General features: G+C 40.7%; 1 protein-coding gene across 2 annotated transcripts in view; it reads right to left on the bottom strand.

The window, feature by feature from the left end:
* The window catches only part of Mcc (MCC regulator of WNT signaling pathway), a 389841-nt gene that overhangs the window by 313174 nt on the left and 53708 nt on the right, over window positions 1-22959 (bottom strand). For both annotated transcript variants that reach the window (XM_040741852.1, XM_040741851.1), the window contains exon 2: window positions 20628-20872. In XM_040741852.1, coding sequence (XP_040597786.1) covers window positions 20628-20872 — 245 coding nt within the window. The remainder of the gene's footprint in view (window positions 1-20627; window positions 20873-22959) is intronic.

The following is a 22959-nucleotide window of genomic DNA, read 5'->3' as shown; positions in this document are numbered from 1 at the left end:
AGTCTTCAGCACGAAGAAGTGTTCATTGGGTTTTGCTTAAACAGGACAGAAAGCTTGGTCCCTTAGTCTCCTGAACTGGCCCGGGAAGTTACATTCACAATATACATGGCTTCAAGATTTCTCATTTATTTTGATTTTTTTCTTTTTTCCTAAATTGTATCTATTTCAGGTTGATTCTCTTTCTTTTACAAGGAATATGGACAGCCTGAGTATTAGCTAAGCCTTGGTGTCATTGCTTTTAGCTACCATTGAAGGGAAGGTATGAATAGGACATTGCTCACCCAGGCTTGCTCACTGTGAGATTAAACACGCCCCACAATCACTGGCCGGCATGCCCAGACAACCTGCCCTGCTTCTCCGCTGAAACTCAGCCTGATCCTAATGGGAACTGCCAGGGAGGAAAGTATGTAAATAGGAATTAGAAAACATTCTCATTCCAGCTTTATAGCAAAAAAGCCATTCTCCCTTATTCCTGAAAGATTAGTTTTTTTCCCTTTTGCTTTCTTAATGGGGTGGATTGTATTACTTAAGTATATAATAATGTAAATGTTAACCCAGTTTACCTTTTTAGCAGTAGAAACACATGGTATCTTGTCTATACACTACTGTTTATGATTCACTAGCATTTGTCTGTGACTTTTACATCTTACTTGAGTAGAGTTGGTTTGCAATTTTCCTTCCTCACGAAGTACTTTCAAAGTTTGATCTTTTGTTTGTTTGCTTGCTTGCTTATTATGTAGCTCTGGCTGTGCTGAAACTTATAATTTTTGTTTGGTCTTTTTTGTTGTTGTTGTTGGTTTTGACAGAGGGTCTTTCTACACAGCCCTGACTATCCTAAAACTCACTGTGTAGACCAGGCTGGCTTTGAACTCACAGAGATCTGCCAGCCTCTGTCTTCCCATTGCTGGGATTTAAGGCGTGTGCCATATCACATTATTTATATCAGCTTTTTAAGTTGCCTTCCTTGTGTTGGAGGTCACATTCTGAAATCTGAACCATAAGCCTTTATATAGAAATGAGTATTTGTTATTTAAATTACAGCACATTAACAATGGTGCTGAAACTACATATGCACAGATGGGCTATAATTTTTTAATTGTTTCTAAGTAGCTTCCCATTTTCCATTAAATATATATATATATTTAGTTTCTCTTTTGTGAGTCGAGCTGCTGGTCCTCATCCAGTTAAATGACTCCCTGAATAATTTATGATATATATATTATTTCATCAAATTTACTCTGAAGGCCCCATCCTGAACCTCCTTCCTCTAGATCTTCCACCCAGACCATCCCAAGAACCGTTATGCTTTCCTTCTCTTTCTCATATTTTCAAGTTTTTTTTTTTTCTGGGATAACTCTCTCTTTGGAAATCAAAGGGCTTTTTAAGGAAACAAGGCATGAGAAGTAAGTATTTTGAGACACCACATACATGAACCATGTATATTGCATCCTTATGCTTGCTTAATTCAGGGCAAGGAATTCTGGATTGTAAATAATTTCTCCCCACTTGGGAAGCCTCTGCTCACTGGTGTGTGTTACCTTTGTCTATGAGAATTAGGGCAACTATGAGTTTAAATGCATTGGTCCTGCAATTTCCTCTTGATTGTCTCTGTCTTTAGCATTATGACATTTCACAATGACATTTGCCGTGGCGTGGGTCAGCTTCCATCTTTTACACTAGGACTCTTTATTTATTTTTTAGAAGCATTTTAAATTTTTATTTGGGCAGGGGAGTGCCGTAACACATGCGCAGAGGTCAGAGGACAACTTTTCAGGGATTGGTTTTCCCCTCCTACTACATGATTCTGGGGATTGAACTTAGTTCATCAGGCTTGGCAGCAAGAGTGGTTTCCCCACTGAGCCATCTGTCCTGCTGTACATTAGGATCCCTGTAAATCAAGAAGCATGCCTTTCAGTCTGAAGGAAATTGTGGGCCATTTCACTGATGTTTGCTCTTTCGAAACTTTCATTTCAGCAATGAACATCTCATGCCACCCCTAGAATGGTTCTTGTATGTCCTCACCTGCGTTCCAGTCCCTTACCCTTTTGCTCCTCCTTCTGGAGGTCATTCTTACGTGTATGTCTACCCTTTCTGCTGCACACTCTCGCTGTGTGAGTGAGAACTGATACTTTGTACTGTTCTTTTCTTTGTGGGTGCCATTTTGCTCAGCGTGCACTAAGTCGGGGTGTTTTGTGTGTTCTTGCTGGGAGTCGCCATGCTTTTTCTCTTCTGCTACATTTGGCTTCTTAGAAGAATTCAGCAGCTCTAAGATAATAGGTGTGCATCTGTGTGTGTGTGTGTGTGTGTGTGCATGTGTGTGTGTGCATGTGTGTGTGTGCATGGTACAAGAGATTAAACCCAGGTTTTATACTTACTAGGCAACAGCCATACCCTGAACTATATCCCTAGCTTCTTTTTATTTACAGGGTATTGTAGGTTGGCCTTGAACTTGCAAATCTCCTGCTCAGCTTCCTGCGTATAGAGACCTGTGCCACTATGCCCAGCTAGTTTACATTTCTTAATACTGTGGTAGCCCATTTGACTCAGGTTAGGAAATACTGATATTATATGAAATTAATGAAAGTTTTAAAAATGTATTTATTTTATAAGTATAGGTATTTTGCATGCGTGTGTCTCTGTGTGAGGGTGGTCAGAATAGGATATCAGATCCCTGGGAACCAGCGTTACAGATAGCTGTGAACCATCATGTGGGTGCTGGGAAGAAACTCAGGTCCTCTGGAAGAGCAGCCAGTGCTCTTAACCCCTGAGCCATCTCTCCAGTCCCTTATGACAGTTTTTTCTTTTTTCCTTTTTTAATAAAAGTAAACAGGGAAATGAGATTTCCTAAGCCTTTACCCCCTCTTTCCTCAGCCTTCCCACTGCTTTCATCCCTTTGCCCTTCTGGAATGTTCCCTTCTTTCTCTTCTCCATGTGGATCAGTTCAAGTAATACAACTGTGTCATTTTTTTTTGAACATACAGCATGAAGAGCTGATAAAGATGAGCATATTCTCTGGTTTTATTTCTAATGCATATGAGCATTTTGCCTGCAAGTATGTGAGTGCACTACATGTGTGTTTGGCGTCTGGAGAGTCCAGGAGAAGGCGTCAGACCCCCAGAGGTGGAGTTACAGATAATTCTGAGCCACTATCTGGAAGCTGGGAGTCAAACCCAGGTCCTCTGCAAGAACAGCAAGTGCTCTTCTCCACTGAGCCATCTTTTCCAGTGCTCTGGTCTGTGAGTTTTAAGATGAGGACACACATGTTTCTAGGCAGTAAACCAGAAAGTGTGAGGATAAAGGTACTGGACAGGCCTACCTTTCCCCTGCCACCGTGGAAGCCTGTCTAGTCTTCGCTCTGGTCTGTGAGTTTTAAGATGAGGACACACGTGTTTCTAGGCAGTAAACCAGAAAGTGTGAGGATAAAGGTACTGGACACGCCTACCTTTCCCTGCCACCGTGGAAGCCTGTCTAGTCTTCGCACTCTTCCACTCTACTTACGTGCGGTTGACCGTTCCCTCCTTAAGGCCTGTCCCTCCTCATTCAGCCCACCACAGTCCTTCCTTGTTTCCTGGCCTTTACAGATCCACAGCACAGCTTAAACACAGCAATGGAACAATATGACGCTAGGATTTGCATATAACCGAAAGTATATAAGCATGCATCTTTCAGGGCCTGGCTATCTCACTCACTGTAATATTTCAGAATTGTCCCCATCTTCCTACAATTTCATTTTTCTTAAGTGCCGAAATGTAAATGTGTGTATGTATATGTGTGTACATGCACACACTCTCACATACACATACATACATACATATATACATATATATCTCACATTTTCATCATTCATACATTGCCTGAAAGCCATCCAGGCTGATTCCATTTCTTAACTATTGTGAATAGAATAGTAATGAGTGCCAATGTGCAGCTGTCTCTACTGTGGGATACAGAGGCAATATCCTGACTTTGGATGTCCCTAACCCCCAGAAGAGTAAGAAATAAATTTCAATGGTTCCTAAGCTACCCAAGCTGTGGTATTTTTATATCAGTCGAGGCCATGAGAAAATAAAATATAAACAAGATAAATAACAATAAAAACAAAAGTGGAATATGCTAGAAAACTACAAATATTTTTTGAATTTTTTCATTTTGTTATTAAAGCAACTAAATAGGTGAAATTTGTGACTGTACTGGCAATTTAGGAGTCTCAGGTAACATTTCTACAAACAAATCTGTACATAGACATTCTAACATGCATGCTCAGGCATACGCACACGCGCCCGTGCACGCAAACACACACACTGACCCCTCCCCCCAAACCAAAAAATTTTAAAGTGCTCAGGTTTTGTTCATACAACAAGACACAGGGAGAAAAAACAAAGCAGTGTGCTAGGAGCAAGGCATTTACATTAGGAACCTGAGTCCTATCCGTAGTCTGGTCCTGTTCCTGCCTTCAACTATGACCTAAGATATCATGTTCAAGCCTTTGGATTGCTAACCTACACTATACAGAGGGTGAACTCAAAGACATTTAATAGAGCCTCTGGAATGTAGTCTTGCAATCAAGGACAAACGTTTAGCAAAGTACTCTAAATCTGAAGTCATATACATCAAAGGAGGCCCTAGAAATACCAAGCAAGAAATCTGGCATGCTAACTTTTGCAGGAAAAATGCTCTAGAACTTTCAGATACACATTTCTGGGATGAGCCCTTAATGTGCATTCAAGGTACCAGAGTCAATGACACTTCAACTACAAGCAAAACATAGTTTTCTTGTATACAGCAAGCTAAAATGGATTAACTGGAAGCCATGCAGAATTCTTCCAAAACAGCTATGTAAGTTTAACTGACTTAAACAGTCATTTGCTAATGCTCTTTCATCTGTGTTCTCCAAAGAATCTGCAGTCCTCTTATGGGAGATAAGAAGGAAACAAAATAAACCCTCCCCGTGGCTTAGTGATTATACGGTGATTGGCAGAATGAACAATGGACAATGGAGCAGTCTAGCCAAACCAAATAGTTTCTGTGAGCAGTTCCAGCCTTTATCTCAGTCAGTAATCAGTTTTCTTCCATGAAAAAAAGCGTCTAAAATTATGCCAAGTTGTATCTCTGCCACTGAAATTGGAATAGCTTCAACAACGCATAAAAACAGTGACACTTAATGAATTGCTTCAGTTAAATCGTGACAGAGAGAGAAAATAGGTGAACGGTTTTATTGTGTTCCATGTGGCTCAAAAGATCTCATCAACACAGCTAATCACCAGTGCCCTCCATGCCAGATTCACAGCTGAGATAAACACACCTGGACTCTCATGAACTTTTTCACTTCTGCTGGCTAAAACAAAGGCCACCAGAAAGCAGCTAAAGTAACAGAACCAAAAGGCAAGCAAGGACAAAGCAGCCAGAAACAGGCAGATGAACGGCATAATGAGATGAATTGTAGCACCGGTTTGTGCGACTTGAGACACTATTATAAAGAATTTAGACTGCTGCAGAGAACATTAAGCCACACAGGAAAGTCATCTACAAGACAAATGTAAAATAGTCAACATCTCAAGGAACATTTGAGACTCTAGTGCTCTCATAGTGCCTACTCAGAAGTTTAAAAAAAGTGATACATTTTTCTTCTTACATATTGTCCTATAATTTTCCTTTTTCTGCAGTGAACACAAAATAGAGATACCCGGTATGTCATTAATGAAAATGGGCATCGTTAATATAGAATCTAAAGTTCATGCTAGGAAAAGCTACTTAAAAACAAACTGGACTTTTAATACATCGAAAACAAACTTTTCACTAATTCTGATGAGTAGCATACATCTGACTCTTGACTATTCGTACTTAGCTGAGGTCAAAAGCAATCTATCTACACATCCACTAGACATTTTACACTTATATTTCAGTATGTGGATTCAAGAACTGATTACACCTCAAATAATCAATGAAGATAGGTTAGTGGGTCATGATTCAGGGAGGCTTCAGAGTCTCCTGCTTTGTGCACACAACCTCTTAGTCTCTCCTCGTGACCCAACTGAAGTTAATCTAAGTAAATTTCCTAGTCTAGTGATCCATGTTTTCTATTGGTTATGAAAGTCAAAATATCCAGTTTTAATGATGCCACTAAGTTTTCAGGTTACAAGTCTTAAACTTTATTAAGGATATTGTTAAATCCTTAATTCTGCTCATAATTTGAAAGGTTTGCTATTCATATAAACTGCTCCTGGATAATCTGAACTCTCCTGCATTAATACATTTTCACTTCGTAATTGCTTCCCTATATATGTTGAGTCAGGGCACTCATGCACATGCGCACGCATGCTTGTGCACACACACACACACATACACACACACACTCACACACACACACACACACACACACACACACACCACTCACATGATTTGAAAGCACTGCAACAGCTAATCCAAAGGATACCTTTCCAACTATCTTAACAGTGTTTGGGCAGCTTTACATTCTTTTACCTCCGTGAAGTCATTGCCTGATGCCACAGCAACAGTGAGCTTTAATGTAAAGATCTCTAAAAGGTGAGTGATAACAGAGAAGAAGAGACATAAGCTTTGAACTTTCTGTTTTACAGGGATCTTCAACACAGTGCATCCTAATCTTTTCTACTAAAGCCCACCAAAGGCAGAAAGAGAGTCAAGAAGCCTAGGAGACAAATGCAATCACCTGCAAGCTAGATTTTTTTTTGATCTCATGCCTTATCTCGCAAATTCACTTGAATTCTCAATACTCCCTATATGTCAGCATTTGCTTTAATCCAGTTTTGAAAGCAAAATACCAATGTGTGCAATTTCCCATCAAACCGTCAGTTAACGTAATGCTTGAGAAAGTAAACATTTTCATCTTGTGGCTTTTAGAAGCCTTCATCCTTAACCAATGTCAGGAGTCCTTAGATGGCCTTGTGCGGCACAGGAAACTTGCTTTAATGTCTGTTTAAACTTCTAGTAAATTCTTCTGAGTCTTTGCTGCTACCTGGGCGTGTTCCTTCATCACTACCCCCTTATGTTTCTTTGCAGTTACATCCAGAATGTTCACTTTGGCTTTAAGCCTTCTCCTTTGGTACATTTTCTTGGCATCATCTATTTTCTGCTAGATGGTTTCTAATGCTCTGTTAGTTGTAGTCCTACACTTCATCTTGATTCCTACAGACTTCTAAAGGATAATTCTCATGCATACCACATCTATTGCTGCATGACAGGCCACTATAAAACTCAATGACCTAAAAGAACAACTAATCATTTGTCTAATTCACAGGCCAACAGTGTGGACTAGGCTTGTGTGGACGGGACTTTGGCTAGTCCCATCTCAGATCAATAATTAATGACTTACATCATATAATGGTTTGACTGGTGCTAGTTAGCTAGCAATGCCTGCACTCACTGGTTGGGAGACTTTGTTCTGCCTGTTATCTGGGCCTCTGTCTTAGTTAGGATTACTATTGTTGTGATGAAACACCGTGATCAAGAGCAGTTTGGAGGAAAAAGATTTTTTTTTGTTAAACCTATATATCCTTAGGCACCTGGCATCCAGTGAGGGAAGCCAAGGCAAGAACTCAGGCCAGGTGAGAACCTAGAGGCAGGAGCTGACGCAGCCATGGAGGGTGCTACTTCCTGGCTTGTTCCTCATAACTACTTTTATTTTATTTAAATAACATTTTCTCATTTATTTTAAATACTGACTGAAGCCGGGCGTTGGTGGCACACGCCTTTAATCCCAGCACTGGGGAGGCAGAGGTAGGCGGATCTCTGTGAGTTCGAGACCAGCCTGGACTACCAAGCGAGTTCCAGGACAGCCTCCAAAGCCACAGAGAAACCCTGTCTCGAAAAACCAAAAAAAAAATACTGACTGTAGTTTCCCCTCCCTTCTTTTCTTCCAACGCCCCCCTCCTCTGCTTCCCATCTATGCCCACCCACCCCTCCTCCAGCCCTCTCATGGGCTTGCACAAAGCATGGCACATGCAGTTGAGGCAGGACCAAGCTCCTCCCCCTTGTGTCAAGGCTGGGCAAGGTAATCCAGAATGCTCCCAAAAGCCAGCTAAGCGCCAGGGACAGGTCTCATTGCTAGGAGCCTTGCAAAGAGGACAAACTACACAACTGTCAAAAACATGCAGAGGGCCTAGGCTGGTCCCATGCCGGCTTCCTAATTGTTGGTCCAGAGACCATGAGTTTCCACGAGCTCAGGTCAGCTGTCTCTGTGGGTTCCCTCAGCATGACCCTCCTTCAGCCTACTTTCTTATAGCAGTCGAGACTGAGGGGGGTAAGGAGGGGGGTGGTACCACCTGCAATGAGCTACACCCTCCCCATCTATCACTAATGAAGAAAAAAATGCCATACAGGCTTCACGACAGCCTAATCTTACAGAGGCATTTTCTCAATTGATAACTCTAGCTTCTGTCAAGTTGACATAAAACTATCCATCACAGCCTCTTTCTGTACGGTCTTCTGTCACTTGTTAGTCTAGTTTAGACTTCATGGTGGCAGGAGTGTTTCAAGAAATGCAAGAGAACACTGCCAGGAATCTGAATCCTCAGCACCAGTATTTGTTGAATTTCCTACAAATTGTGACATTCTACTGGCAAAAGTAAATGACAAGGCCAGCCTACATTCAATGACCAAGTAAAGGGATGCTCTCTCTAGAGAACAGCTGTAAACTGATTTGGCTGTGGGTTTTTCTTGTTTGTTTGGTTTGTTAACACTGCAGGAGAAAGTGTTGTTGTGAAGGTACTTATTGGATACTAGATGAAATCAGTCTTGTCATGTTTGATTTCATCTACCCTGAGAGTCCAGACTCAGAGTAAGAGTAGATCTGAAAAGAGATTAATACTGAATATAAATTGTTATTTAGACTCATTTCATTTATTGCCCAGATCCAAACATAGACGTTTTTACTTTGAAAGAATAGCTGTACCTCAAAGAAAGAGGTACACAGCTATCTATCTGACTGGACAGAGGCAGGAGTATCATGAACTTGAGGCCAGTCTGGGCTACAATATTCTGTCTCAAAACAACACCACCACCCAAAAAAAATCAAAACCCACAAAGAAATCTGCGCCTTTATGGTGGACAGTAAATTATAAATGGTTGCTGTCTTAGTCATTTTTTTATTGCTATGAAGAGACACCATGACCATAGCAACTTTTGTTTTAAAAGTATTTAATTGGGGTTTGTTTACAGTTTCAGAGACTTAGTCTATTATTAGCATGGCTGGAAGCATATTAGCACACAGGCAGACATGGTGTTGGAGAAGGAGCCAAGAGCTCTATATCTGAATCCTCAGGCAACAGGAAGAAAGAAAACCATTGGACCTGTCTTGAGCATTTGAAATCCCAAAGCCCAGGGCCAGTGACACACTTTCTCCAACAAGGCCATATCTCCCAACCCTTCCCTAGTGACCAAGCATTCCTATGGGGGCCATTCCTATTCAAACTCCCACAGTTGCCATCCCTACGTGCTGTGAGTATCAAACAGTCTTGGTCAATTACTCACTAAACACTTGTTATGTGCGAGGCTCTTTGCTATTTGCCCAGAATCTACAATCTACTAGGTAAGATAAAAATAGAAATGAATAACTGAACACACATAATTCAAGATTACAATGCATGTACAGGATAGAACAAAAGCTCACAAACCATAGGATGTCCACTTGTTCCTTAGAAAACGTAGCGATTTGGTTGGTTGCATGACATGAAAAACAGGTGTCTTCCAGTTCCCAATTACATATGCAGACGCATCAGCACTATTCATCATTAGTATAATCTTTTGAGGCTTGTGGAGGAACATACACAAAGGAGGCAAGATTTACACTACAAGACCATATGGTGGACATCTGTTTTTTGTGCCTGCTCAGTATCCATCCCCCTTCAAGTAGTGACAAGATCTTGACTCGTTGGTCCTTTCCTGCAACTCTCAGTCCATATGATAACACAACATTACCCCACCAAAAATTGGCAGTTTGGTCATGTGATCTAATCCTGACCAATCACTTTACTGTATTCTTCTGGCTTGAGTCAAGTTTTAAAGTATCCAGGTAGGCCAAGAAGGGCTAGTGAAACCAATTTCCAGTACTATTTTGACAATGGTTTAGAAGAAAAAAAAAACACCATTTTTTTTCCATGTTTCTCCAGTTCAACCTTAGGTTGAACTTGCTCGAGGCCATATGAAGGAGCCCAAGAAGAAGCCAATTCTGAGGGAAGAGGCTGAGTCACTAATGTGAAAGACTGATGGCATGTGGGACTCTGGATGGAGCCATATGGGGTCCAGTTCCCCAGACTTGTCTGCTAATTGTTAACAGCTCACTTAGTGCTCAAAGGGGACTTAAATCACCTCTGACTTTGATTTGTAGCCATAACTTTACATTCTAGGCCAGTCCAATTAGAATGAAAAATTCCTTCTTGTCTTAACCTGTTTTAAGAATTAGAAAATAATTCATGAACACAGACAAAAAATTAGAATGGATGTAAGAGTAACATTTGTCTGGAAAATGGTGTCAAGACTAGATGGATATTTGCTAGGGTTTGGTGATGGCTAATTTGGGTTGCCAGCTTGACTACATCTAGAAGCAGCTGGGCACATCTATTTGGGATTTTCTTTGTTGGATCCTTCTAGATGGGAAGACCCACCAAATCTGAACAGGAGATTTGATGACACCTACAGTTAACTGAAGATTCCGCTGGCATCATGGAGACCACTGAAAGCCAGTTGTTAGAAATGTTTGAAGAGCTTATTGTGGGGAACAAGAAATTTAGTGACTCTGTATATAAAACTTTTGAGAATTTGTGAAAAAAGAAATAGGAGAACTGACAAGCTGGGTGGTTGTTTCGAGAACCTCTGGATAAAATGGCAAATTAAAAGTATGAGTGTTGCTGTAGGTTTTCTTGTCCCACCTGGTCCTGCTGCCCTTGAGTCCCAAATAAGCACATGGATGCTATATTAATTATAAAACTGTTGGCTGATGACTAGGGCTTCTTATTGGCTAGCTCTGTCTTAATTATTAACCCATTCCTATAAATCTAAGTATTTCTACATGGTCTTGGCTTACCAAAGAATGAGTTAGCTCCTTTGGTGGCTACATGGAGATTCTTTTTGGTGGGCCCCCTCTGCCTACCTTTCCTGGAATTCTCTTTGTCTCCTCACCCTGTCTATCTTCCTGCCTCTATCCGCCAGTGTTTTATTCATCAATCGAGGGAAACTCATATACAGAAGGACATCCCCCATCACTGGAGAGATGGTTCAGTGGTTAAGAACACTAGCTGGTCTTCTAGAGGTCCTGAGTTCAATTCCCAGCCACTACATGATGGCACACAACCAACTGTAATGAGATCTGGTGCCCTTTTCTGGCCTGTGGGCATACATGCGGACAAAACACTGTATACAGAATAAATAAATAAATCTTAAAGAAAAGTATGAACTCAATGAAAATGCTAACCAGCTCCAGAGTGGCATAAAGTCTTTTTCTGAGTGTACTCAGGAAGAGCATCTTCTCATCAGCAAGATTTCTAGGCATCCATAGAACTCAAGCTGTGGCAAATTGAACTCAAGCTGATAAGATTGGCTGACTCACAGCAAAAATTTAAGGTGCGCACGGGCGCGTGTGAACACACACACACACACACACACACACACACACACACACAAATCCAAGCCAGAGTGTTGGTGGTTAAGGTAAGAGCTAGTTGGTAAGGAGTGAGAACTTGTAATTTACGGTAGAGATGTGTGAAAGGACTTTACTGAAGCTGAGGACTTGGAACCTTCATCTTCTGAAGGTTTGTCTAACCTGAGGAATTATCTTTCCATCCTTAGGAGAGGATGCATCACCACCCCCACCCCCATGGAATAGTGTACTCTCCATCTTTGCAGAGGAAATTAATCCTTCATTATCTGACTAACCAGCAGTGACTTTCCCTGAAGGATATGCCAGGTAGGGCAATATTTATGTCTCCAGTACCTATGAATAGCTGCCTCTAGACCTATGGCCACACTTAAGCAAAACAGACTCCTAGAGAGGAGATAGAAAGTGCAATCCACAGGGCCAGAGAGATATCTCAGTGGTTAAGAACACTGAGTGATCTTACAGAGGATCTGGGTTCAATTCCCAGCACCCACATGGTGGCTCACAACTGTCTGTAACTCCAGTTCTAAGAGACATACAGGCAGGTAAAACACCAATACACATAAAATAAAAATAAAGAAATCAAAAAAGAAAAAAAGCCGGGCAGTGGTGGTGCATGCCTTTAATCCCAGCACTCAGGAGGGAGGCAGAGAAAGGTGGATCTCTGTGAGTTTGAGGCCAGCCTGGTCTACAGAGCAAGTTCCAGGACAGGCTCCAAAGCTACAGAGAAACCCTGTCTCAAAAATGAAAAAAAAAGTCTGGGTAATATGTGTGGGGATATTTTAAGGATGTGAGATAATGGGGGAAGGTACATAAAACTAGATCAGACAGAGTTTATTGATGCTGGCACAGTCAATGAAAATTCTAGGTTTAATACAGAATCTCATACTTAAGTATCAACAGTTTGGTTGGTTGGCTGAAGCATTTGCCATTAAACAGCCTACTGAAAAGAAGGTGGAGATGCTCAGGAAAACTGCAATGCTAAAGTGGGCATGCTGAACAAAACTGACTCCTCCATAACAGGAAGGGCCCAGAAGACATGGCTTTCACTAACACCTTACGACAGAAAATGGCAAGGGAAGCCCTAACTCTTGTGAAGTGCTTTGTCCTTGCCCTTTTCCGTGTGCCAGATCTTAGGGCTGGAGATGCTGCTGCTCAATTGGATGTGTTAGATACAGGGGGTTTAATCGGACCCCAGATAGCAGGGGCCAGGTGGTAGCACTGACCAGCCGAAGGCAAGACACGAGTGGTTACCGCTACATGTAGGCAGCACAGACAAGACATTGTTATGTTGGCAGCACTTGTGTGAACCTTTGGTTGGTTACTCACTCATGATGAGATAGAGAAGAAGCCTCCTAAGTTCTTGTTTGATTTGTGTAAGCAGACACATTTGTAAATATTTTTTAAGGGCTACACTGAATTGTAACGATAAGTATCTTAGCCTGTGAATCAATTTCCAGACTTGAGCCAGTTCGTAGACCCACAACTCCTGAATGAAGGGGTTCCTCTGAGGGACCTTACTAAGAAAACCTAAGATTTTTTACTGTTAACCTTTCTTCTATCCTTCCCCAGAGGGATCTGCAGCCTTTAACTGTACACCGGGAAGAAGGAAATCTAGGCAGAAAACCCACAGCTGTTTCACATAGCTGACTACTCATCCCTTTGCAGTCAAATAAAATGAGCTTGAGCTAACATAAGTTGCTCTCAAATCCATCCTGAAAAGCCTGGGGACCATGTACCTGTAATTTCACGGAGTGGCCCCAGACAACAGTACTCATTCTAATTTGCATCTTGGTTATTCAAAGTCTTATGTTAAAATTGCTGGGAACTGGGCATGGTGGCACATACTTATACTGATACTCACAGGCAGAATATTATACCAAGTAGGAGGATCAAGAGGTAACCCTTGGCTACTTGGTGAGCTCAAGGACAGCCTGTGCTACATGAGACTCTTGTCTAAAAAAATAAGGTTGCCAGGAACCAAAAGATTCATCTGTGTCAAAGGCAACTTGTCAGTGTTCTTTGTACCTTTCCTCCTGGCATAGAACCTTTTCCTCTTTTACAAAAGGAGGGGCTTGTTAGTAACTTGGGAGAACAGTGATGATCGTGTAAGAAACCTCACTTAGTGAAAGCCTAGTGTGAGTAAGCACTGCATAGGATCTTTTTGTTATAAATTTAAATTAGAAACTAGCTTGTGTTATACATCAATCCCATTTCCCTCTCCCTCCCCTCCTCCCCTGCCCCCCCTACCAACCCCCTATCCCATCCCCTTCCTGCTCCCTAGAGAAGATGATTAAAGTCCTGGAGAGATGAGAGATAAGAGGAACATACCTAAACCTAATAAAAGCAATATACAGCAAACTGACAACCAACATCAAACTAATGGAGAGAAACTCAATGAGATTTCTCTAAAATCAAGAACAAGACAAGGCTGTCCACTCTCTCCATATCGCTTCAATATTGTACTTGAAGTTCTAGCTAGGGCAATAAGACAACAAAAGGAGATCAAGGGGATACAAATTGGAAAAGAAGAAGCCAAGCTTTCACTATTTGCAGATGATATGATAGTTTACATAAGTGACCTGAAAAACTCTACCAGGGAACTCCTACAGCTAATCAACACCTTCAACAAAGTGGCAGGATATAAGATTAATTTTTTAAAAATCAGCAGCCTTACTATATAACAGACAATAAATGGGCTGTGAAAGAAATCAGAAAAACATTACCTTTTACAATTACCACAAGCAACATTAAATACCTTGGGATAACACCAACAAAATAAGTGAAAGACCTGTATAACAAAAACTTTGAGTCTTTAAAGAAAGAAATTAAAGAAGATACCAGAAAATGGAAAGATCTCCTATGCTTTTGGATAGGTAGGATCAACATAGTAAAAATGGCAATCTTGCCAAAAGCAGTCTATAGATTCAATGCAAACCCCATCAAAATACTGGCACAATTCTTCACAGAACTTGAAAAAAATCAACTTTATATGGAAAAACAAAAGACCCAGGATAGCCACAACAACCCTGTACAATAAAAGGAACTTCTGGAGGCATCACCATCCCTGACTGCAAGCTCTGTTATAGAGCTATAGTCCTGAAAACAGCTTGGTATTGGCATAAAAATAGACAGGTAGACCAATGGAATAAAATTGAAAACCCTGATATTAACTCACACACCTATGAACACCTGATTTTTGACAAGGAAGCTAAAAATATACAATGGAAAAAAGAAAGCATCTTCAACAAATGGTGCTGGCATAACTGCAGATAGATCTAGATCTATCACCATGCACAAAACTTAAGGCCAAATGGATCAAAGATCTCATCAAAAATTCAGCCACACTGAACCTCTTAGAAGAGAAAGTGGGAGGTACTCTTGAATGAATTGGTACAGGAGACTGCTTCCTGAACATAACACCAGTAGTGCAGACACTGTGATCTACAATTAATAAATATGACCTCCTGAAACTGAGAAGCTTCTGTAAGGCAACTACATAATCAACAAGACAAAACAGCAGCCCACAGAATGGGAAAAGATATTCACCAGCCCCACATCTTACAGAGGGCTAATTTCGAAAATATACAAAGAACTCAAGAAGCTAGTCCCCAAAACACCAAAGGATCCAATTAAAAAGTGGGATACAGAACTAAATAGAGAATTCTCAATAGAGGAATCTAAAATGGCTGAAAGACACTTAAGAAAGTGCTCAACAGCCTTAGCTATCAGGGAAATGCAAATCAAAACAACTTTGAGATACCATCTCACTCCTGTCAGAATGGCTAAAATCAATAATACCAGTGACAATCTATGCTGGAGGGGATATGGAGAAAGGGGGAAAACTCCTCTATTGCTGGTGGGAGTGCATAGAATCTTTACAGGTGCTAGCTTACTAAATCTTTTCAACTATCCTATAATACACATATTGATCCTCTAAGTTCAGAGTGTGTGTGTATATATGTATCTGTACATATGTATATACGTACACACACACACACATACACACACACACACACACACACACACACACACACACACACACACGTAAATGTATCAGAATAATTAGGCACCACCCCTGAATCCAATAGAATTTCAGTGGTAACCTAGTATCTTTCAAGTCAATTGCCTAAAAGTCATCTGATTGCATAATAATATTAATAATTTTAACCATTTGTTATTGTTGTTGATATAACTATCAAACTATACAGCTGATATCTGTTAGTCAAAAATATTCTAAAATATTATTTTAAATATGACATTAAATGGATATGAAAATTCATTAATTCCTAGTTGTTATGGTATCTTAATTCCCCCCCCCCAAGTATATTTGAGCAGAGAATGTTCTGTGAGTAAAAAAATCTATGGTCAATTAAGCTAGGGAATGGTGATGTATTTTATTCCTCTCCAAGAGAGCCCCAAGAAGCATTAGCACATTAAAGGCTCTGAAATATCTTACAGGAAAGAAAACTATTAATTTGCTTTAACCCAAACTTTTCAAAATCCTTGACAAAGGAATTCTTTCTTCTCATAATATTTATGATTATCCCTTGAAATCACCATTCCTTGGAGAACACTTGGGATAAATGAATCTATTGAAATTCCTCTTCCAAGTTGAGCATGTAATGTTTTGACAGTTCTTTTTCTGCCAACTCGACTCCCTGCCGTGGATGTGCTGTGAAATGTCAGAGCCAACAATAAACTTTGGCTGACAGTTAATCATGAAAGCAGAGCTTTTCTGAGGCTTTTCTCATGACAGCCCAACGTTCTTCCTATTTTTCTCTGTCTTTATAGCCACAGGTAAAACCCCTATGTTTTCTTAAGATTCATATTCATGGTATTTTTCACCTCTGATTTTAGACCGTATAAGTGCAGCGTCTCACTTTCTATAATCTAAGCATTATTGCTAAGATTGATGTAGCCCAGTGGTAGAGTACTTGCCCAGAATGTGTAGGGTCGTGGGTTCGATCCCCAGTCCTGTCCTTTGATTTCTCATGCTCTTCTTTTTCTCTATAGTTAAACTGTGAGTACGTTAGTGTCTGAAACTCTACACTGCACTTCTGCATATCCCTGAAGGAGCATGCCCACACTGCAGTCCACAGTCCTTCCTTCCTGTGATATCTCCGCATCAAGCATCTCCCACATGCCTGGGACTGTCCTAAGTGCCTGTGTTAGCTGTGTTTCTTATTATTGTCACAAAGTACCTGGAAAAATAATAAATTAAGGAAGGCGGGGTTTATTTTTGAGCCATAATTTTGGGTTGCAGCCCACCATGGCAGGAAGGTGTGGCAGGAACTTGAGGCTGCTGATCACACTGTCTTTGCAGGCAAGAAGCAGAGAGAGATGAGCACTATAGGGCTCATATTGCTTTATCCTTGTCATCCAATCCAGGACTCCAAGTCGTGGCATGGTTCTAGCCACATTCAATGTTCTAGTAAGTCTATCAAAAGCACACACAGAGCTTTGTCTCCTAAAAGGTTCTAGATACTATCTACTTGACCACCACTATGAACTGTCCCTGTGCTGGATGGAGTGTTGGAGCATGAAAGACAGGAAAGTTCATTAGCAGTCTAATAGAAGCTTTATTGGATTCTAGGACATTGGTAACTACATGTTCAAGCAGAGTCATCCTCTAATGTCAGATGAGGCTTTTCGATATGCAGTTAGTGGGCATGAAGGTTGCAGAAAACATGGTTTTAGGCCAGAGGAGGCTGGCTGAACTTGCTATTGGGAGAATAGCAGGAAGGTCAGAGTGGAAGGACATGTGGAAAGGAATCAGGTAAGTTTTTATTGCATTAAGGTTGGGATGTCTATGAGTGATGCAGGAATACATATGACTTTTATCTTATCCTAGACTCCATGCCTACATATACACAAAGCACTGGCACTAAATTATACATGTTTTGAACCATGATACCAAATGAAAGCCATGGGAAAAGAACATGATGCAGGTACTCGAACCATTAGATCTTTGAACTAAATAAGCTTTCTTTTCTTTAAAAGTTATCTTGTCTCAGTATTTCACCAAAAGTAACACCCAATGGTCTAATATGCTTGCATTCAGTTCTCAGTAGGAGCCAGCCATTGCCTCATGTGTACTAACTCCTGTCCCTGCAAATACTAATTGCACCCTGCCCCCATTTTACACTTGAGAAGCCACATGGAGAGTTTAAGCGATGATTTGTAGAGCATTATGTTGGCATCACAAGTGACAAAAAAGATTCACACTCAGACTCTGAAGCATCAATGACCAGAATAAACTGGTAGGGGGTTTCACAGGTACTGCTTCTTTCTCAATTCTTGATGTGTTATGATTCATCTCTTTTTGATTACCTCTTCTCTTTCAATGACATCAATTTATACCAAAGGACTTAAAGAAAATTATATTTCAGCATTTTCTTTGGTTGAGCCAATCTAGTGAGATGATAAAACCAATGTGATACTACTGTCAAATTCTTTCAAATTTCCCTTTCAGAATTTGCAGAAGCTTCGACTACACACAGATTGTTATGTTAGCCTCCTGTGGTGGCACACACTCATAACCCCAGCACTGGGCAGGCAGAGTCAGGGGTGGGCACTAAATGTTTAAGGCTACTGAGTTCCAGGCCAATCAGGGCTACACAGTGAGACCCCGTCTCAGAAAATAGAACAAAACAAAAGACATTGACACTCCATATTCAGATGGAAAACAAACTTTTCCATTGCTTTAGACTTTGTAACATTTGATTATTGGAATGTTTCATAGCTTCCGTAAACCTCATCCTCCCCCACATACATGCAGAGTATGTGTTTATGTATTTATACAAGAAATCTATGTTCTGGAAGAAAAAAATGGAAAAGTAAGCTAGGCAGAATGAAATCACTACATTCCTTCATTTAATACTATTTAGTGTCTTTTATGTCATTGCAAATCATGTCTTCAAATGCTATATAAAAGTATGATGAAATGAAAGAAAAAAACTTTAAGACACCAAACCAAAGCTTTGGGTTCAGTCCTCCAAATAAATGGGAGGAAGGAAGGAAAGAAGGAAGGAAGGAAAGAAGGAAGGAAGGAAGGCAAAATAAATAAATGAATGAATCACACAGAGAGAGAGACATAGAGAAGATAGTATAAGAGACAATGAGAGAGACAGAGATCAGAGAGACAGAAACCAAGTAACACTTCAGAATCCAGCATATGTATTGTATCAGTGCTTATTATTCCTACATGGTGAGATTAAGATGGATTCTTATTTTCTTCTGTCTACTTTGCCCACCTCATTTTCTATAATGAGTATATATTACTTTAATGTTAAGAAAAAATATTTCAAAATAAAATATTTCCACAAATTTTTCTGAGAGCACATGTATTACTGCAACCGCCTTTGGCACTACAGTGTAATCCATTATGGTAGTAAGACCTAGCAGTAAATTGACATTTTTATTGCTTCAGTGACTCAATAATAACACGCTAATGATTCCACTGTGCCCTAGTTTGTTTTCTATTGCTGTGATAAAGACTATGACCACAAGCAATTTGGGGAGGAAAGGGCTTATTTTATCTTACAGCTTACATATAGTACATCATGAAAGAAAATCACAGCAGGGGACTCAGGACAGGACCAGGAGGCAGGGACTGAAGGAATACCGCTTATCGCCTTGTTTCCCCATGGCTTGCTGGTTTTGCTTTTTTATACAGTCCAGGACCTGACGCCCAAGGGCAGCACTGCTCCCAGTGAGCTGCCCTCTCCCCCATCAGTCATTCATCAAGAAAACTCCCCATAGACATGTCCACAGGCAATCTGATCGAGGCACTTCTCTCAACTGAGGTTTCTATTCCTAGATAACTAGCTTGGGCCAAGTTGACAAAAGCAAAAGTACCAAGATGCACTGCCAGGCACAGCAGTCTGGCTCTCTGTTCCCCAACGCTCTGTGTGACAGGGCACCACACAGTGTCCCATGTTAACGGAAACAAACCATGGGGAAGCCACATGAACTGCACTTTCTTGTAACTCGCTATGTGTGTCAAAGCATGAAACTGAGAAGATCTAGGAGGCAGTTTCTCGGTAAAGAAAGAAATTCCAGAAAGGGCCAGGCATGGTGGCCCTTAACTGAAGCTTTCAAGGAGATCTCTGTTAGTTCAAGGCCAACCTGTTCTAAAACAAAGTATAAGTAGAAAATTTAGGTGTTTTTCTCTGTACCTTTGTTCCATCTACATTTGTGTGCTTGGAGACAGGGTTTCTCTGTTTAGCTGTGGCTGTCCTGGAACCCATTGTGTAGACCAGGCTAGCCCCAAACTCACAGAGATCTATTTGCCTCTCCCTCCTGAGTGCTAGCATTAAAGGTGTGAACCAATACCACCTGGATCTCCATTTGCTTTTTAAGATGCCTCTTTTCTTTTTAGTTGTGTAAAATTTCAAACATTTAAAAAATACAGTTGAGTACTCTAAAATATATGCAAAAATCATATTTTTTATCAGCCATGCTCAGTAATTATCAAAACCATTAAGAACTGTTTAATTGCTTGTCGTATACCAGAAGAAATTATAACATTCCTGAAAGGGAAAAATATCTATAGAAAAAAATAAATAGATTTAAACAACTTTCACTAAGCAATGAAGCTGTCAGCAGTTCCTGGGTCTACTGATGCCGACAGTCCTTCCCAAACTTTTGCACTGTAGATTCTCGGCACCAGCAACCCCCCACATGGTCTTACTGTGTCACCCAGACTGGGCTCAAACTCATAATCCTCCTGATTCTGCTTCACAAGTGCTGGGATTGCAGACCTTAGGCACTACCCTTGGCTCTCCAGAGGTATTTAAAAGCATCATTATAGTTGGAAAATGTGAGAATTGAACAAAACAAAACAAAACAAAGAACCAGGAAGCACGAGGCCATTGTAGAGAAACTGTGGCCAGGAGGGAAGTCCCATGTGAGTGGGGTAGGGGGCTGGGGAGGCCACTTGGACATAATACAGCAGGGGCAGAGGAACATGATCACACTGACACTTGGTTATACCTACCCAAACTGTTGTCGCTGCTCGTGGGCCAAGAGGTGATTCTATCCCTCGGTTTCTTTTTACAGGACTTGTCTGATGTCAGGGAAAGGTCTACTTCCTCCTTCCTGATTTCTGGAACAAGCTGCATATGGCACCTTGTGAAGTCCTGAAAGGAAATTCTCCCGTTTTCATCTGTGCCCAGCTGGTTCATGATCTCAGCCACTGACTCTTCCATATTCAATTGTCGGCAGACCATCAGCAAGTCATTCCTGCAGGACGGTAGTCAACAAAAGAAAACATGTCAGGGGCTGGAGAGGTGGCTCAGAGGTTAAGAGCACTGACTGCTTTTCCAGAGGTCCTGAGTTCAGCTCCCAGCAATCGCTGGTGGTTCACAGCCATCTATAATGAGATCTGTGCCCTCTTCTGGCCTTCAGGGATACATGCACACAGTACACTGTATACACAATAAATTTTAAAAAATAGAAAAAGAAAAAAGAAAAGAAAACCTGTCAGGAGGGATAGAGAGTAGTTAATGAAAAAATATTGTTTCTGAAGCACAGAATTTAAACTTCCTCATTGCTTCCATTTCTGGTAATGTACAAAACCATTTGGCTGAGTGTGTGGGCTCACATCTTTAATCTCAACACTGGGGAAATAGAGGCAGATGAATATCTGTGAATGTGAGGCCAGTTTGGTCTACATATGGAGTTCCAGGTCACTTGGAGCTACATAGTAAGACTGGGTCTCCACCGAAATGAAACAAAAATCTGTTTCATTTGGGTTTTCTAGAGAAAAACTTTTATCATTGGAAGGGTGATGGAGCTTTACTCTTTTGTTCCTTTTTCCCTTCCCATCCCTTTGAGCTTTCTATTTTAATTTTTTTGGAAACTGAAGAACTTAAACATCCTTTCTTCACTACTGCAGAACGCAGCATGGAGACTCTCAGAGCCAGTGTTCAGAACGCAGGATAGACACCGTTTCTGCCATTGGTGGCTTGGCCAGCACCTAGTCCAGCTTTAAAAGAACAACAAATGTTAAAACAATTTTGATTCTCAGATTCCTGGACCATAACTCTTCTTGGTATTTCTGTCAAGTGTCATTTAACCTTGATTAAATAACTTTTATTTCCCTCTGGCTTTTTTCGATTCTAAGGATTTCCCATTTCCCATCACTAATTCCTCATCCCTAAGTTGGAGAGCAGGCTTCAAAATACCAGGCATCTTTCATGACTGGATGTAATGAGAAAGTGTGAAGTGGGTGTACCTAAGACAAGAGGGGTGATGGGGGTCACTGGAGAATGATGACTAGTCTATGGGCTCTTACATTTAAAAAAGAAGAAAAATAATTTTTAAAGTAAAAAACAGAAACAACACTATGGCCACCAGGAACACTTACCTGGCAAATCGTGTTTGGTCCTTGACATTGGAGACTTGTTCTTTCTACCAATATCTTTTGGGAAACATTTTGTTAATACTGTCTCAACTATAAATCACAGTAAAGTCAAAGGACTATAGAATTTAAGAGTTTAAAGATATTAGAAACCAATCCATGGTAATAAATGCTGTGTCTCAATATACCCCTAAAGTGCAATTGTCTTGCAGACCAGATCAGTCTGATGCTTGCTGATTGATACTTGCCAACTGCCTCTCCCAAGCCATCCTCCTGACCAATGCCACCACGACTACTCCAAGGTCCCTAGGCCCACAGACTTATGCACATTTTTAACTTTTTTGAATTCACTCTACTTCGCTCTTTGTTTTCCCTGTCCATAACACTTTTCCAAGTTCCTAGTGTCTAAACACCATCAAATTTCAGTTCATCTTGTCCCTGAGATATTGAAGGAGTTAAAGACATGTCATTCCAAAATATCCCAAACAAGAAGGTTGATTATTTCAAGCTGAAATCCCCTGAGGAACTGCAACTTCAGAAATGGTCACTGGCCCATGTTTTCCTGCATGTAGCAAATCACATACATTCTTCTTGGAGGGATGTCTTTTCTCTACCTAAGCTGGGAAAGAGCCTACACCACAAGACTACTAATATGGACTGCAACAAACATGAATACTTTTCAAAAGTAACCCTTCTTTCCATTAGATCCTATACCCCACCCACCCCTGCCTGGTACATCTTATTAACACTCTAGAGTTTACTAGGGTAGCGAGGCTATCCATGTGTCCTGATAATTCATTCTCACATTTATTGTTTTGTTTTCTCTAAAAGGTACAAACATAGCATCCGCTAGTCATTTCTTTGGAAATTTACTCTCCTGTAACGATACCCAGGTAAATGTGAAAGTAAAAGTTTCATGTTTTTCTCTTGTAAAGCAGCTCTTGTATTAAAGTGGCATTCTAGACCC

The sequence above is a fragment of the Mesocricetus auratus genome, unplaced genomic scaffold (genome assembly GCF_017639785.1).
Source record: "Mesocricetus auratus isolate SY011 unplaced genomic scaffold, BCM_Maur_2.0 Super-Scaffold_6730, whole genome shotgun sequence".
Lineage (NCBI taxonomy): Eukaryota > Metazoa > Chordata > Mammalia > Rodentia > Cricetidae > Mesocricetus > Mesocricetus auratus.
The sequence above is the reverse complement of the archived record's forward strand: the minus strand, read 5'-3'. Positions and strand labels throughout refer to the sequence as shown.